Source organism: Strongylocentrotus purpuratus, unplaced genomic scaffold (genome assembly GCF_000002235.5).
Source record: "Strongylocentrotus purpuratus isolate Spur 01 unplaced genomic scaffold, Spur_5.0 spur5_scaffold_10, whole genome shotgun sequence".
NCBI lineage: Eukaryota > Metazoa > Echinodermata > Echinoidea > Camarodonta > Strongylocentrotidae > Strongylocentrotus > Strongylocentrotus purpuratus.
In genome coordinates this window covers 23,901,184-23,919,187 of record NW_022145595.1, presented here as the reverse complement: position 1 = coordinate 23,919,187, position 18,004 = coordinate 23,901,184, and the positions used below count along the sequence as shown (strand labels likewise).

Sequence of the window (18,004 nt, the reverse complement as noted above, 5' to 3'; positions counted from 1 at the left end):
TGACTTGTTGTGAGACAGAGGTCAATTCCAATTCTCATGGAATGACATGTCCAAAGAATTTTCAATTCTGAAAAGAAAAAGAAATTATAGATACACATGTACTTGAATAAAATCTACAATTAATGATGTGAATATAGATTTATACAGTAGGCTTGTGGATGCTCCACAATATAGATTCAGCAGAGTTTCTTATCAACCATTCATCAAAGTCATAAAATATTGAATTTGAAAGAGCTTTGTCATGGAATGACCAAAATACTGCCTTTAATGTCATTTTGTAACAAACATATATAAAATTCAGTATTTCATAAATTAGACAAATAGTTGATAGGAAACCAAAATGTTATGAAAGTACCTCATATTAGTTCATATTTCATATTTTTAATTTGTAGATTTTTATTAAAATGTTTATAATATCCTCTATTTAAAATTGAAATTAATTTGTAACAGTTGAAATTGACCCAAAGCAAACCTTTGAGCGCTTTGTTACGTCTAAAACCAAACTATTAAAATGTAATACATTGTATGTAGTCAAAAAGCAAAGGATAGAAAACTGCAGGGAAGAAGAGAAAGAGACAAATAATAGGGAGGGAGGGCAAGAGAAAAGGGGAGAGAGAGAGAGAAAGAGGAAACAAGAATAGCAGAAATGAAAAGAACAAGGAGAGATCAATGCAGAAGTGAATTGAAATAGTGGAAGATCGAGAAAAAAAAGTTGGAAAAAAAACGAACATGGTAGACACCAACATCGATGCTTTTTAAAATTATTTCTTCCCTCCTGTACGTCCCAAGTAGATACATTATCTTATATTTATCATTCAAATCCCCTCTTTGTCTCTCTTACTCTCTCTCTTGTCTTGTCTTTCTCTCCAACTGTCCCTCTCTTTCTTGTCTCTACCTATCTCTATCTCACAGCCCCCACTCTCTCTCTCTCTCTCTCCCTCTCTCTTTCCCTCTACTCTTCATTTGTCTTTCTCCTTTCTTTCACTCTATTTCAGATTCAGATCAGTTTGAAGAGGGAATCCAGACATCTCCTTTAAGTTGCCAAGATGTTGCTTTGTCATGAGAGTTCAAACTTAGATTTCAAGACATACTAAAGCTTTTCATCTTGCACTCATCAGAGTAAATCTCAAGAATGAACATAATCGGATTTGCGATTTACTCCGATGAGTGCAATAGAAAAAGCTGCAGCGTGTCTGTATTCATTGCTATTCCTCGATTTTGTAGAACCAAATCATCTCTTTAATGTTTGATCTAGTCAAGAACACCATACAAACCACTGACCTACACCGTCTATTCAACATTAACAGATCACTTCCTAACTTACCCAACGGTCTTCAAGGCAATTAGGCAATGCTCATACAAAAATGAATTCAGTCTGAAGGCTGAGCGTTTATTTAGAAAAAACAGACAGTTGCATCTACAAAGAAGCTGGGAACAACACGGACTGTTGTAGCACATGTCATCACAATGGAAAGAAACACATGTAGGTGTATCTGATCACAATCGTGGCTTACAATTATCACAGCACTTTCCAAATTACTGGTATCACTTGGCCCCAATCGAAATGTAATAAGAGTGAAACAGTTTTACAGCCAATTTGGCAAAATGCCACTTCTTGTTGCCGTAGGCATGCAACAAAATGGTCTGTATTAACCTGCAAATGTTGCTATTGAGAAAAAATGCACATGACGGTGGACTGTGTTTCATAGCAAAGCTGCTTGGATTCGATGTAGAAACAGAACTAACGATGCATGTATATGAACTGTACTGGTACATATGAATATACAGTAAAAGATAGCTAGAACATTTGACTTTCAATAAGGTAGTTCAGTTGATACCTTACAGAAGGATATAACATACTCTCAAACATACATACTGTACATGGCCCATATATTTTAAAGCTTTTGAAAATCTGTCCATAACTACTTTTATCTTTGGGAACATAATGGTGATTGAGAATACACTGTTAATTGAACAGGAATATGAACAAAGTTTAATTTTAACTGTAAAATTGTGACATTCCAAACTTAGCGTAACAATTTGACAGTATTATTTCCCAGCATTCCTACTCTTAGGCAGGTTAAACGCGATATGTGATATACCAATCTATCAACTATTTCATCTCAAACTCTCAAATTAGTGATCATATATTACAGATCACAGATATAATAGTGACAATAATTTTGTACAGCTCATTGGCAATTTGAATCGATGTTGTTTGTGCAACTTATAGTTAATATCGTTAGATTACATGTCCATTATAAGTAAACTAAATGATCAAATATGCATACTATCACCATTAATTTTTCTGATGTAAATGACAACGATAACACAACTTTATCAAAATTAAAACGATACAAAACGAGACACAAGTCAACAATTTCAAATGACATATAATATATGTACATGAAAATATTAAGGACAACATGATCTCCATGCAAATTAGAATACACATCCCCAAAACAACCTTTAAACAAGTCATCTAAAGATGCATTCATAGAATGAGAGTCAGAATACATTCATTCAAAGGCAGAAATATTTACAAACTATTCTTGACACGGTCAAAAACTTATCTCCCTTCATCACTTATTTGCTCAAAGTACAGCATCAGAATTAATACTTGGGTTTTATAATGTTATGAATCATCTGTCCAAAATATTGAATGAATACATGCATACATACATGCGCATAATATCTCTCTAAACTGCAGGATATTTTTAAGGGTGGATCTTGGATCATGTGGCACTGGAGTGAATGCACGTTAAATAAATTATAGATATGAAATGACTAGACGTTAGAAAAACAAATAAAATATTCTGTACATGGTTAAAAACAACCAAAAACCTCTTTGGCCAGACAGTCAATATACGCATTAATTTTAGAATTAAAAAGAAAATTTTTTGAATTTCAAAGGATTTAGCAAAATTTCTGAGTCTACTCTCTCTCTCCTTTCTTCTATGAGTCATTTACTTTCGAATTTCTTAACATGTTTCACTGGTAAGATTATTAACAATTACATAATTTGAAATTACAAACTTACTAGTAAAGAATGCCAGTAAAAACTGCTAGAACATAATTGTTATAAGCATATTAATAATGAGCGAATATTCTTACTTGCAGCCTATGAATCCTATAAAAGCTATTTTTTTTAAAAAGGGAAAAATAAAGTTACAAAAGGAGTGAAGGCGATATCTATGCTGATATGTTGGACAGCTAATAACATGAATCCAAATATATTTTTGCAGGGTTTCCTAAGTTTAAATGTTTATGTATGTGTTGAATATACCGCATCTTATATCAACACATATTCAAATTACAACATGATATAATGTCTACTGCAAGATCATCTACAGCACGGAACCTAACAGTGTGGATGGGTAAATTAACTACAGAAGTTGCATTAAACACAGAGAATTCGGTGCCCCATTAAATAATACATGTATGGGGTACAGATGTGAAAGTGATGTTGCTGGGAGCATGAGATCGGGTGTGGCAGGGTCCTAATAGCCCCCACCATAGCTGTTGCCACCACCTCCTCCGCCACCTGAACCGTAGAAGCCTCCACTACCTCCGCCGCCACCACCTGTTGAAAAAAGACGAGATAGAAATCAAAATAGAATGATTTCCAAGTGGAAAAAAAAAGGAACATAGCCCTTGAAAGCACTATAATAAGTCTGGAAGAAGAATAAGTACTACATTAGCATGGTGTAAATTTTCACAATAGAATGATATGTGCCACAAAACCTAAAACAGACAAAAATTAAAACACCTACAATATAAGTGAATCATTTCTGTTCAAACAAAATTTTAAAAGAGCTCCAATGGACCAAGATTTTTTTTAGAATTTAATTTATAAGTTTCTGTTCAAATATGTCTGCCACAATCAAAGAACAAAGAGCATCTTGCCTTCCATTTAAATTTCAGAAAAGGTTGCAATTTACTTCGGATAAACACTACTAGTACTTTTTTTTCTTGTCAGTTCAACTTCATGCGTGATATTCCATAATGCGCAAACAAATTGACTTCTATGTAAGAGATTTATTATTATTGGTAAAAACTTGTTCCTTTCTTGTTCTCATTTATTTGTTCTAAAAATGGAATAATTATGATGACTTTCATCAGGATGGGAAAACAAATATAATGAATGTGATATTAAAGTAGCACAGCTGGCAACTGATATAAGCAGAAGGTGGATATGAAATTGATTCAACTAAATACACCAAGAAAGAAAGGAAAGAAAGAGAGAACGAAAAAGAAAAATAGAGAGAAAGAAAGAAGGAAGCCAAAAAAAAAAAAAAGGAAGAGAGAGAAAAAGGGAGAGAAAGAAGGAAAAAAAGAAAGAACAAACAATTTTACTTTACGTGACAGAAAGTAAACTAACTGGTAATTCTGGAAGCATTCCAAAGTACATTGTTTCACATTTATGAATCAAATTTGATTGCTTTCATGGACAGCCTCTAAAATGTATCAATACTCTCTTCTAAAATATGCTAACTTCACAAATTTTGTAAACATGCATTTCTATCATTAAAATCTTGACCAACACATGCATGCAAACAAGCAAGAAGACTTTTGAAATATTGAACACTTCTACCATTATTCCATGCATACATCCGTATTTTAGGAGGGGACATGCTAAATATTTGAAATGTTATTGCATGAAATGGGTTAAAACATAGTCTTTTAGAAATACATACAGTATCCATACTACATGCAAGTGCTAACTGAGTAACTATTACAGAATTTACGTACATCACATGATAAATCACATTTTCTGCTTCTGTTTTATCTAAAGCATACAATAACTTCTAAATACTTTTAATGAAACATAACAGCAAAATAAGGAGAGAAGACAAGCAAAAGGGATACACTGAAAGGGCAAGGAGGCAAGTTACATGTGAATCATCTTACCATAACCACCACTTCCACCACCACCGCCGCTGTAACCACCCATCTGGGAATCCCTGTAGCCCCCACCTCCACTACTACCACCACCGCCACGACCCCTTCCACTGTAACCACCTACAACAGACAAAGAAACAAGATGTCTTTGAGTACAGGCACCATGACCGACCCCATCCCTACCACAACAACCTACAACAGCATGGAAACAGAACCTCTCACTATGAACATGACGGACAAAGAAAGAAATGTGCATGTGACACTTGTTCTACACATTTTTACATAATAGCAGTGAAGGTGTTTTCCTTTGTCTACCACAGCAATTGTTGAGGGTAGAATGAGGAACTGTATATTTTGTCCTCTTTCTTTGTCTGTCAAGTTCATAGTGTCTCCTGCATGTGCAGCTGGATAGCTCAGTGGTAGAGCAGTGGTCCTGGGTTCAAAACCAATTCGATGCGATAGTGCCCTTTGGCACAGCATTAAGCCTCATTACCAATTCCTTTGCTCGCCTAGTTGCTTACTTACAAGCATACACATGCTTTTTTTTTCAGTCAGGTAAAACAAACAAACCAACTAACCATCTACATGTATATATATTTAACTATATGTAGTACATTTTGCTGAACATACTGTAGTCATCAGCTCAACAGAAAGCCCACATACTTTTGTTACCCTGGAATTATAATTATCATTGAAAACTTTGTTTAAAAGGCACATGTTTAGAAGGAACATGTGCATAGATACAGATCACTTCATGATGCTCATGAGATATATTAATCACTGGATTTACCATCTATATAATATCCAAAGTCCTTTGAAAGCATCTTGGGGTGTTTTCTCATTAATGTGATCTGCGCTCTACAAAGAAGGCATATTATTATCCATTATCATCATTATAACTATCCTCCTCATCATGATCAACATCATCATCATCATTATTACTATCAATATTGATTTAATCTTTTCATAAATTCAAGTATGGATGCAGTAACATCTACTACCTAGTTTACTACCATTTGCTACTGACCTGAGTAACCACCGCCGCTCCCGCCTCCAGAGGAGCCGAAACCTCTTCCACCACCACCACCTCCTCCTCCTCCTCCCTCTTCTTCACTGGAATGAAGGAATAGCTCGATGTAGCGGCTGCCGATGTTGTTCTTATCCTTCTTCATGGCTGCCTTGGCCTCGTCGTGAGTTCGGAAGTCGACGGCGGCGAAACCGTTGCGTTTGCCGTTGATATCATGGATGACGACGTTGGAGGGCGTGGCACTTCCATGGAAGAACTGGGAGGAAGACGACATAAGACAGAGGTTACATTGATGGTCTGGGTGGCATATTAATGTTTTAAACTAAATGACTTATCAACAGTTTCCTGCTTGAAAATGAAATGGTGGTCACAAAACAGATGCTACGGTACAATTAGTACATTAAAGTGCTGCAGCAAAAGGAAATTTTAGTTAGTTCATCCCCCCCCCTCCCCAAAAAAAAAAAAAAAAAAAATCCTCTATTGGAAGCAGAGAGGATTAGGTAATAGTAATAATAATGATAATAATATTTACAGAATTTCTAAATGCCTATTCATCCAGTACACTATTCTGAGGCGCAGAAATGAATTTATAAATATTTTCAACTCTCATGACAATAATTGATGATCACTTAAAACTCTTAACTAATTGTTAACCCAAACCAAACACTAGACCTAGCCATAACCCTTAAGCTAACCTGAAAACCAATTGTATCCTTAGCGTGAACAAGATATCTTAGACAAAATAAAGCTAGGATCAATCGTCGCCAGAGCATGTGTCGGAGAACCAGCCACTAAGCTAAAATCAGGGTAAACATACTGAAGCTTTAATCACTTTACACTCTTGGTAGAGAGATGAATAGACTTGATGAGCTTACCTCTTTGATATCTTGCTCTGTGACGCTGAATGGTAACCCCCTCATGTGAACTGAATAGCCCGTATCAGATATAAAATCTCCACCTCCTCCCATGTCACCTCCTCTGCCACCTCCTCCCCCTCCTCTTCCGCCTCGTCTGTAATCACCTGCAAATCAAATTCAAGAATATTTCAAATAGAATTACCAACACCTGGGATTTGATTATTGTAGAAAACATTATTCAATTTTTGTTTATTAATGATGTTTATTAGTGATGTATGATGTTAATCACTATCATAACAAGAAATTTATAAACATAATAAACAACATTAGCAGGCATGAGAATGGAGTTTGTTGGGAAAAAAACTGGAAATTATAAATATCTTTAAAAATATGTTCAAACGGCCAACCCGTGGGCAAGGCGTAAAACGGGGGTTCAGGTTGTGGGTGTAATAATAAAAAACGAGAAATCACGGAAACGATCAAGAAAATTTTGGCAATTCACATTTTTTTGTTGGCCCCAAAAAAGCGGGAAAGCACAGAAACGTGGGGAGATTCTCATGGCTACATTAGTAATCATCCATCCATCCATTGAGCACAAACATGCTTGCGGTACCAGCAGGTAATATGAGAGCATAAATCATAACACCTTCATCACACACCTGGTAGGATGTGAATATCATCAAGGATGGACTGGCATATACATGTGCACGCATAATAGGTGAACAGCTGCTCGAAATGTTATTAGATTTGATGACCTGGGCAGTGTTTCACAAAACCGTCATAAGTACAAGTTCAACGACATCCCACTGAAATGCGTGTATGAAGTTTAACATGCGTTTCAATGGGGTGTCGGTGAACTTGTACTTATAACGGTTTCATGAAACGTTGCCCAGAGTGATAAATACTGTTACTTTCTGTTCTCAGAAGCTCTTTTAGGATTTGGTAAGGCAAAACTGCCATTTTCTCTCTGTGATATTTAGGTATTTTATAATTTTATTGTTATATCACCAGAGAGTTCTTTTACAGTTTACCTGAGCTCACTACCCCATTAATTTTGTTCCGCTGGTAATCGGAAAGCACTTAAAAACGTCCTGCAAAGCTGCCGCATAATATATTATATTATCATAATTCTTATAGAAGAGCTCTTACCTCTGCCTCTTGGGAACAGGGGTTGGGGGTTTCCACCCCATCCTCCTCCCCCTCCTCCCCCTCCTCGACCACTCCTTCCTCCTCCAAACCCTCCTCCTCCTCCTCCTCCGTATCCACCCTCGCTGCCGCCGCCGTAGCCTCCGAACCCATAGTTGAACTCATCGTCATAGCCTGGAAAGAGTGAAGTATCAAAGTAAATCTTTGACATGAAGATGTCAGTTTATCTTTGATAAGGCCTTAAAAAAAAAAATGTTGTATTGCCAAAACATGAGTCGGTCGGTGGGTCGGTCGATCGGAAATCTTCTTTTTTTCTACCTCTTTGTGCTGATATTTCTCATTTTTGTAATAATTTTTTTCTTCTAAAAAAACGGTAACAAAAAAAAGCCATTTTTATTTTTATTTTTTTAAAGCCGTCCGTACATTTCAAAGGGCAATACAACACCTTGTTTTTAGGCCTAATGAAGCAACTGCTTTGTAGATGCAAGAGAACAATTGCTGTGGTGATAGACATAAACCCCTGTAGTATCACTTAAAACTACATACAGTGTGGTGCTCGAATGAAATAATACCAAGGATCCCAGACCGGCAGGAAGTCAATCAAAATTCATGCAAGCTCAATATTCTAACTGGGTTTTTATTGATGGGCACTTCAATATCACTTTGGAGAGGACTTTAAGCCATCAGTCCCCAAGTTGCTGAATTATAAGCATACACATGTTTTCATAGCATTCAGGTAAAACAAACAAACAAAAAAAGAAGATGCTCCATAGTCATTACCTCCACCGCCGCCCCCGTATCGCCTCTCAAAGCCAGAGTTCCTTCCCCGACCACCACGAGAGAAGCCATCACCTCGACCACCGGAGTATCTGTCATAGGGGCCAGGTCGGTTCATGCCGCCCCGCCCGCCTCGGGTGGGGTTGGTAGCTCTCCGAAGCTCATCTGGGAAACTTTTGAAGACTTCGATGTACCTGTGTGTTAAGGTGATACCCATTGCATATATTAGTACAGCTTCAATATGGATATGAACTTAAAGAACAACAGCCAGGACCTAGTGTATAAGTACAGAGTGCGACAAGAAAAGTACAGAGTGTTACAAGAAAAAATATATCAATCACTATCTATGCCTTTGTTTGATGAATTTTCTATTTTAGTACTGTGACCAGAAAATTCAGTTTCTTGATTTTTAATTTAAAGAAATGTTTCTGGATCGCGTCATCAGATGGCAATAAGAGAACAACCGAAATGATTTATAACAATACATATCTGAAGATATTTTAATTATTTTGATATAATTCGTCTTTATATGTGTTTTGATATTTCGATGCATCTATATGAGGCAGACACTTTATGCCACTGTAGGTTATTGAAAAACATGTATAAAACTAACTTCACATCTTCTTTCTTATAAAACAACATAAACTGTGCTAAATTGATACAATTTTGCTCCATCAATATTACGTGAACAGATTGCCTATAAAAAAATAACAAGAGTAGAAAAATCTGTAGTTGGCATGTATTGCAGTTTTAAGGGTTGTATGTTTTCTTTACTTTTTCTTATTTAGCATTGAATGCCTGCAAAGCTGCTTGGACTCACAATTAATTATTTTGTCATCCTTCAACTGTTCAATCATGCTATAAATCTATCCGGACTCTTTTATTTTTTTTGAAAGAAACAATTCAAAAAGCACTCACGATAACAAATGAAAAGAAATAAACAAATTGTTTAACTGCAGTCCTGAAAATCGAACCCAATGCGCTTTCTTCCCGATTAAACTCATTAAGAATAAATTTGTTCATGAATGCAAAGGTTGCTAGTGAATTTGGTGAAACGATTACTACCATTCTATAAAATGTCATAAACTTTCTAAGCAATCGAAAAATATCTTAACTGTTGTTTATAACAATTCAGGTTTTCCCTTTCACTTTTCAGGATCATGACAATGCAGATTGTTACAGAAAAAAATCCATTTCTGACGTCCCAATCCCCAAACAGCAATCGCATCCAAGTGTTTACGAACTTGGATCAAAATATATCCTTTGTTCTTTCTTCAACTACAGCGAGATGTACATGTACGACATTGAAGGAACATACATCTCCTTTCTTTAAAAAAGTACATATTTAGTCTGAGTCTTGAAAATTATTAATGAGGGGTTATGAATTATGAAAATGACTTATCTATATTCTATTGAAAAAATTGCAATACTGATTTTTGTTGAAACTATAATAATTATGAATGCAGATCTTTTCTGATGAATTATCCAAAAACGTTTACTGACTGACATGACCCAGGTTTCAGTCAGCAATTGTGCTAAATTTTAGAAATGCCATTAAAATTAACTTGTTGGAAATCAAACATTGAACAACTATCATTGTACCAACCATACCATACCACTACATTTCTAGTCCCACCTGTGCCCCATATGTGACTTGTGTTTCTTTAAAGCCTTTTCAGCGATTTCCTTTGATGCAAACAGCACAAAGGCTTCTCCCGTCCTGCGCCCATCGTTGTCCGAAGGCAGTGTAATCCCATTCGCTTGAATCGTCAACCCTGCGTTCATCATCCATCCCATCATCATCATCGCAAAAAACACCAACCCCAACGTTGCCGAGCGTCGACCGTCGATAGGACCCCGGAGAGATACCAACACCACACCCAATAAGCGGACGAGAGCCCAACCCCATTCAGGGTACACGGATGAGTTTGTGTGGGAGAGAGAGAGTCGGTATGTTGCCCCAGACAACACCAACCCATATCAAAGTTGGAGAAGGAATGGGAGAAGAAGGCACAAGGAATGGACAGACACAGGTCAGTTACAACGTTAGACATCGCAAACAAATAACATGGTAAACTTTGCTTTCCCCTTTGTAGTTTCTACAAGTACCAAGCTTCTGGGTCAAACCAATATAAACCCTTCCTCTTCTCCTTCCCCAACTAAATGTAAGTCCATAGACTGTAATATTGTTGCTTTGCTCAGCAGGACATATACAATTCTTTTTTCCTTTTTCATCCCAGAATTTGGAGCTCAAGTGCCAGAAAATAATAAAGCCCATACACTCCCTCCTCTGCCTAACCCACCACCCTTGTCCCTATTGCTTTTACCGGTAATGCTTAAATCATTAAATATACATGTATACACATGAAATTTGAAACAGAATCACTTGTGAATAACAACGACAGCACCTTAAACCCCCTCTCTAATATGTACCCATCTAATCCCTTTCTCTCCCCCACATGACATTCAAAGTAACCATCATAAAAGATTGCATGAAATGTTAAATTTTCCCTTTTCTAATATCCGAACCGGAAAAGCAAGAATAAGACATCCTTTTAAGTAATCCGGCTAACATACATGTAACTCTGGCCAAAACCATTAGAAATGCAAAGATTTTTTTTTTTAATGTTCACCATGGATAAAAACTGCACACTTGATTTTCCCTCACCTATTGTTTCCCAGAGGCTTTAAAAATGTGGACCATCAAAATTCTTTGGACACCAACCATTAATTATGCCCTCAATCTAAGTTTGTTTGAATTAAAATTAAGCGGGAAATTCCTATTTCACTGTTGTCGCTTTCTGAAGACAGAGATAATTGAATGCACTTGCCCAAGCAAGAAGTTAAACAGCTTTTTGTTGAATAACATTTGATGGGGGAAAAAAAATATCTGTTTACAAACAGCTTGAACCAAACACAACATAAATGCAGGACACATGCATTTAGATGGTACCGCTAAAAAAAATGGCCCCCTACCCGGTTTGGTCTATCTATGGTCTTAGCTCATCCATTCTGATACGTACCGCTGAAGAACTCTGCGATCTCTTCCTTTGAACAGCTGAAAGGAAGCCCTCTAAGTTTGACTAGACCCTCGCCTCCGTCTGCTCCGCCACTGTTGCGATTTGTGACCCATTCCATTTCACTTCTCTTAGATTTGAATACTACATGAAAAAAAGGATAAATGTTGTTTTGAGTATTGCACACTACATGTACCATGAAGTATTAATATGCTGCAAAACATAGAAAGCTCTTACAGATAACAAAGTTGTGATTGGTCAAAAGCTTGACACGTGATATCCAATGCGAGAATCGTGATTAGCATCATTCCCAGTCATTTTGCAATGTTCTATTGACCACCTGGTCAAATGAGTATATTATTGTGTCATACCGTATCCAAGCTACTCTCTGCACTTAAGCGTACCCATTGTTTGCATTTTCTTTATGGCGCATGTTAGACATCGAAGGCTAGAAGGCTACACACCCAACCAGTCCATATCTGTACGGTATTACAAACTATTTCAACTTACGCTCTATGTATCTCTTCTGTAAATAGTTCTTGTCTTTCTTCATTGCCTGCTGAAAGTCACCTTCAGAGTCAAACTCCACAAAGCACTCTCCTGAAGGTCTTCCGGAACTGTTGAAGATGAACTTGATGCTGTCTGGCGCACCAAGGATGTTGCAATCTGAGAGGTGGGCAACAGAGGCATGGCAATATTGTTTTATTCATGTTTATTCATTAATTTATTCATTCATTCATTTAAGAGGCGCGATAGCTCAGTCAGTAGAGCAGTGGTCTTGTAATACAGTGACCTGGGTTCGAAAACAAGGTGATGCGCTAGTGCTCTTTGGTAAGGCATTAATCCTCATTACCTGGTCCCTCGGAAAGGACCTAAAGCCGTTGGCCGTCTGGTTGTTTACTTACAAGCATTAATGCTTTCTTAGCAATCAGGTAAAATAACCACCACCACCACAATCACTCACTTACTAATTCAATCACTCCCTCCCTAACTCAGTCATGTTTTCTTTCATTTATTTACCCATTCATCCATTCATTCATTCATTCATTCATTCATTCATTCATCCATTCACTCACTCTCTCCCTTTCTCTCTCCCCCACTCAGGCATTCAACAATTAATTAATTCATCCACATATCTCATGTATTCATTCAAGGTAAAGTATTTATTGATTCATCTAGATTACATGTATTCATTCATTCATTCAATCATCCATCCATCCATCAAAGGGTACACAAGCAGAAATAAAGGAGGACGGGAACTCAGATAGAAAGACCATCCTCTGAATACAGTCAAACCAGACTTAGTAACCACCTCTCTATAAAGTCCACCTCTCTTTAAAGACCTTCTATCTATAGTGGTCAAGCGAGTCTCCCTCTAGGATGAAATGTGTGTTTTAGAACATGTCTTCATGTACAATGGAAGTTTTCCTGTTTTCCTTTGTGTGACCTTTATAGACAGGTTTGGCTATATTGCATAATCATAGAGAGTCAATTGTTGCTCATGTACATCAGTACGAGAATACACCCGGCGGTGGCCTGTACTTATAGCGAAGAAGAAGAAGAAGAAGAAGTCTAACTGACCTTCAAAGAAATCCATCACCTCCTCTGCGGTGGTGCTCCAGGGCAGACCCCTGGCTCTTATGACGTAACCATCCTCTTCTTCTCCCATCTTGCTTGCGGTTTACCCGTATAGACTGGAGCAGAGATAGTATGGCCAATGTAACGATGTTCAGCTTTGTCTTTGCAAATTATTTACCTGTAAATAGTTAGGAGAAACAAAAATAGAGAAACATAATGATATGCTTTCTTCTTAAAAATTTGAATGCATCCATCATCCACGGGCATGACTATGCCCATAGCCTGCATTACATTTACATTAAGTTTATTTGGTCTTTCATGCACATGCATGCTCATACTTTTCATAGCCATACCATAGGTGTTCATGCAATTGATAGTAGGATTTGATGGGTACGTGACAATCCGGGCATCTGTGATGCATCGATTTGGCACCGTGCTCTTAATTCACGATCAATTTCGAGTGCACAGACAAGGCTACGTTTAAATCGCTATATCGCTGCTATTTTTAGTAGGGTGTCTGAACGATTTTTCAATTTTCAATTTGGGATCGTTTTTCACCATTTTTGTTTGATATTTGAATAAAAAATGTTATCAGAATAATACATTTCAAATTTCAAGTCTCACCGATGTTTCTATCAAAAGTTACAGCCCCTCCAAAACGCTGGTATATTCATATCATTTTGGTCAAAATCGATGAAAAAGACGTCCACGCAGAGTGATGTTGTTTTGCTAAATTCAGACAAACAGCTGTATCGCGCGATATGCAAGCGTATGCATATAGTACGCATGTTGCTAAGCCAATGCGCGACTTGCAGATTGAGTTTGGAAATATTGGAATTTACCTGCTCTTTCATATGACACCTCATTCATTGATTATCACCTTCAGGATCACAACAGATAAAGGTTTGAATCTCGATTTGAAAAAAAAAAATTGACTTTTTTTGCATGGTCGCGCAATGCACGAAGACTGCATAGGGATGCGTGTAATCTCTATGGGAAGAATTTTAGCACACAACATCGGGTGCGCGATCAGACACCCTATTTTTAGCGCCATTATAACGCCATTACGAACGTGTGGCTCGCGCACAGTTTTTCCTTCATAATCATTTTGCCTTCGGCGTAGACTAGAAGGGATGAGATTTAGATGACGTCATGCGTAGCCAGAGTTAAATTACGTCTTGCAAGATTTTCAACATGGATTTCGATTTTGACCCATAATTTCCTAAAAAGGGACCATGAAACAGATTATTTCAGTCACGTTGGTAAGTGGAACGGATTCATTATAGCCTCGGCCTAATTTACAATATAACATTAGGGTGTCTGAACGATTTTTCAATTTTCAATTTGGGATCGTTTTTCACCATTTTTGTTTGATATTTGAATAAAAAATGTTATCAGAATAATACATTTCAAATTTCAAGTCTCACCGATGTTTCTATCAAAAGTTACAGCCCCTCCAAAACTCTGGTATATTCATATCATTTTGGTCAAAATCGACGAAAAAGACGTCCACGCAGAGTGATGTTGTTTTGCTAAATTTAGCCAAACAGCTGTATCGCGCGATATGCAAGCGTATGCATATCGTACGCATGCTGCTAAGCCAATCCGCGACTTGCAGCTTGAGCTACGCTGTCTCCGCGACATGTGCCATTGACTAGTATGGTTGGCGTTCGTCGCACAAAAAACCCGGAAGTGAATGCACGTTATAGTCAATGGCAATATCGCGGAGATGTCTCCGCGATATTGCCATTGACTATAACGTGTATTCACTTCCGGGTTCTATGCCGCGAATGGCCACCCATACTTGAATTTGGGGTTTCGTTCGTACGCGGAGATGTTACGCGATGTAACCATGGTTTGGACTGAGCGGAGCGCACGCCCCCTAATTAGCAGATCCACCAAATAGCGAGAAGGGTATTTTTAAACTGTTATCAGTTGTGATCCCTGGGGGCTAGCGAAAAAATAAGCACATAGAATTGTTCCTTAGGACTGGGACTACTTATCGATCGGGGCGTCATATCTCAAAAGTGACAAACCTCAGAGTTAGCCAGGACACAATGTTTCAATTGCTGTTTTGACCAAGATATTTTTAGAATTTCGGGGGCTACGCCCCTTTGGAAATATTGGAATTCACCTGCTCTTTCATATGACACCTCATTTATTGATTATCACCTTCAGGATCACAACAGATAAAGGTTTGAATCTCGAATTGAAAAAAAAAAATTGACTTTTTTTGCATGGTCGCGCAATGCACGTAGACTGCATAGGGATGCGTGTAATCTCTATGGGAAGAATTTTAGGAACAATTGCAGAATACCCTACCACGGTTTTACAGAATTAGAACCAACAGTCTGGTAAAAATAGAAATATAGGATCTAGAACTAGAACTAGAAGCCAACTACCAACGACCATCGACCAACAGTCTGACAAATATCTTAGAAATTGAAACCAACGACCATCGACCAAATACTATTGAATGGAAGAGTCCAACGACCATCAACCAACAGTCTGACAAATATTAGAAAAAGAGACCAACGACCATCGACCAAATAGTGAAGCATAGGGTCTATTTGTTTTAAAGAGCCAACGACCAACGACCAACGACCAACGACCATCGACCAATGACTCACAAATATTAAAAAAGAAGCCAACGACCATCGACCAAAGACTCACTATTAAAAAAGAAGCCAACGACCAACGACCATCGACCAAGGACTCACAAATATTAAAAAAGAGGCCAACGACCAACGACCATCGACCACCCACCAATACTAGTCTAGTCTAAGCACAAAACTAATTTTTTCTTTTGTATTTTTAGCACGAGACATTCCACTATTATAAGCACAAAACTATTATTTTTCTTTTGTATTTTTAGAACGAGACATCACTTGTTGATTAAAAAAGCACAAAACTATTATTTTTCTTTTGTATTTTTAGAACGAGACATTACTTGTTGATTAAAATATCTAATAGGGTCTTTGAAAGCAGACTAGCAGTGTAAGAGAGGGCACAAGGTACAAACAAATAAGTGTGTGGGACTATGAACGGGCTGGACATTTTGTGTTACTGGAATGTGCTTAGAATTCAAGTAATTCATCTATTAAATGACTATAACAGACAATAATCAAGACAAAGGTAAGGACAAGAATCAGTGCTTATCAATATAACAGACATTTTGCATGAAATACCATCAGGAAAGCCATCTAAATTTGTCACAAATTAGCGACAAACACACCAAACTCAGCGCTGCAATGACGCACAAAACGGCGTAGAATTCAACTTTTCATCCACCAAATGAATTCAGACACTTGCATTATACAATCTTCAATACCTGTATCACCGTTATCGCAAATAATAAAATCACAATCTATATCTACGGCTAATATATGAAGACTAACAATATGGTAGGGTATTCTGCAATTAAGCCGAATTTTAGCACACAACATCGGGTGCGCGATCAGACACCCTAATACATGCACAAGGTAAAATGACATTTGGGAGGATTTTCGGGGCATAAAAATATGGCCATAAATGGCCTTGCCTGGTGTTAGCAAGGGAATGCGTATAGATAGTCGGCTTAATTCCGTCTCTAAAGAGAGAGCCGACCCTACCCAAATAAGAGGCTTAACGAACGAAAGTGACAGAAAATTCGGTCTAAGACTCTCTATGCTTTGCTGGAGTGGTTAAAAATGGTCACACAAAATGAAACAACCCTCCAAGCTCCTTGACCTGTGTGGTAACCATCACTCGTGTGGTAGATATGTGTGGTAACCATCACTCAGTTTAGGCGGAGCGCTCGGCGGCCGGGGGAGCCGAGGAGCCGCGCGCCGAGACCTTATTCACATCATCATCATACAGCACTCTCACTCTCAGTCTTTACTCAGTTTCAGCTCAGCACTTAGATCTACTGGGATGCAAAATTGACCATTTCATATACTCAAAATTACTGTAACGATGAAAAAATAAGTAAATATATGTTATATCGCCTGACATACCTTGGTTTTGGCATCAGTTTCCTCCTTTAATCTTGAATTTCCCGTAATTTAAGGTTCGCGTTTTTAGCCAGTTGATTATAATTGTGTAACCGGGGTTGCGTGTCATATAAGCCTGATTCCAATTTCAATCATATATTATTTTTTTTAATAAAACTAGATAGTTGCAAATAATATTATATAATTTAATTGCTTTATCATAAAAATCTGAATTGAAATAAGAGAAAAAAAGAAATATATTTCCCATTTTTTTCATATCATCATAGGTAAATGAAAATAATAATCTATTCCACATCAAGTTGCTTAGAATATGAGAAGACACCCCCGAAATAATAGGCGTGCGCAGTATCGCTATGCGCAGCTATGCAGCGTGCACATGCAGTTTACATGCACATGCTAAACAATACTGCAATGCAATGACAAGGAGAATCGACCCAGTGCGAACTCGTCCTATTTCAATTCAAAATACATTTGATTCGCCCTTCTACACAGATTTTCAAAGACTGCTCTCGATTTTTTATAAATTTATTCGTTCAGTTCAGTATTCACTAAGTCATACAATTTCCCCGGCCCCCCCACTCAGTGTTATTTGGGGTACGCATATGCTCGTACCCTCTTTTTGAAAGCACCCCCTATCTGAGGACTGCCAACATTTCCGAACCCCCCTTTCGCGGGCTTTTCGCGGGCTTTTCCTTCCTTGCATGGAGA

At 37.6% G+C, this 18,004-nt stretch overlaps 1 protein-coding gene across 2 annotated transcripts; it reads right to left on the bottom strand.

Moving 5' to 3' along the window:
- Positions 1–1,369: 1,369 nt before the first annotated feature.
- LOC588303 (heterogeneous nuclear ribonucleoprotein H) lies at positions 1,370–17,422 on the bottom strand. Of its 2 annotated transcripts, XM_787994.5 has the most exons (11): positions 17,300–17,422; positions 13,308–13,482; positions 12,237–12,392; positions 11,733–11,870; positions 10,346–10,484; positions 8,713–8,903; positions 7,936–8,106; positions 6,805–6,950; positions 5,930–6,185; positions 4,912–5,022; positions 1,370–3,583 (listed from the first exon to the last, which is right to left on the bottom strand). In XM_787994.5, the coding sequence occupies exons 2-11, from the start codon at positions 13,393–13,395 to the stop codon at positions 3,501–3,503; spliced, it is 1,479 nt and encodes a 492-aa protein (XP_793087.3). In that variant the 5' UTR covers positions 13,396–13,482; positions 17,300–17,422; the 3' UTR covers positions 1,370–3,500. The 2 variants fall into 2 exon arrangements, with proteins under 2 accessions (XP_793087.3, XP_003729861.1); XM_003729813.3 differs by lacking the exon at positions 4,912–5,022.
- Positions 17,423–18,004: the final 582 nt, after the last annotated feature.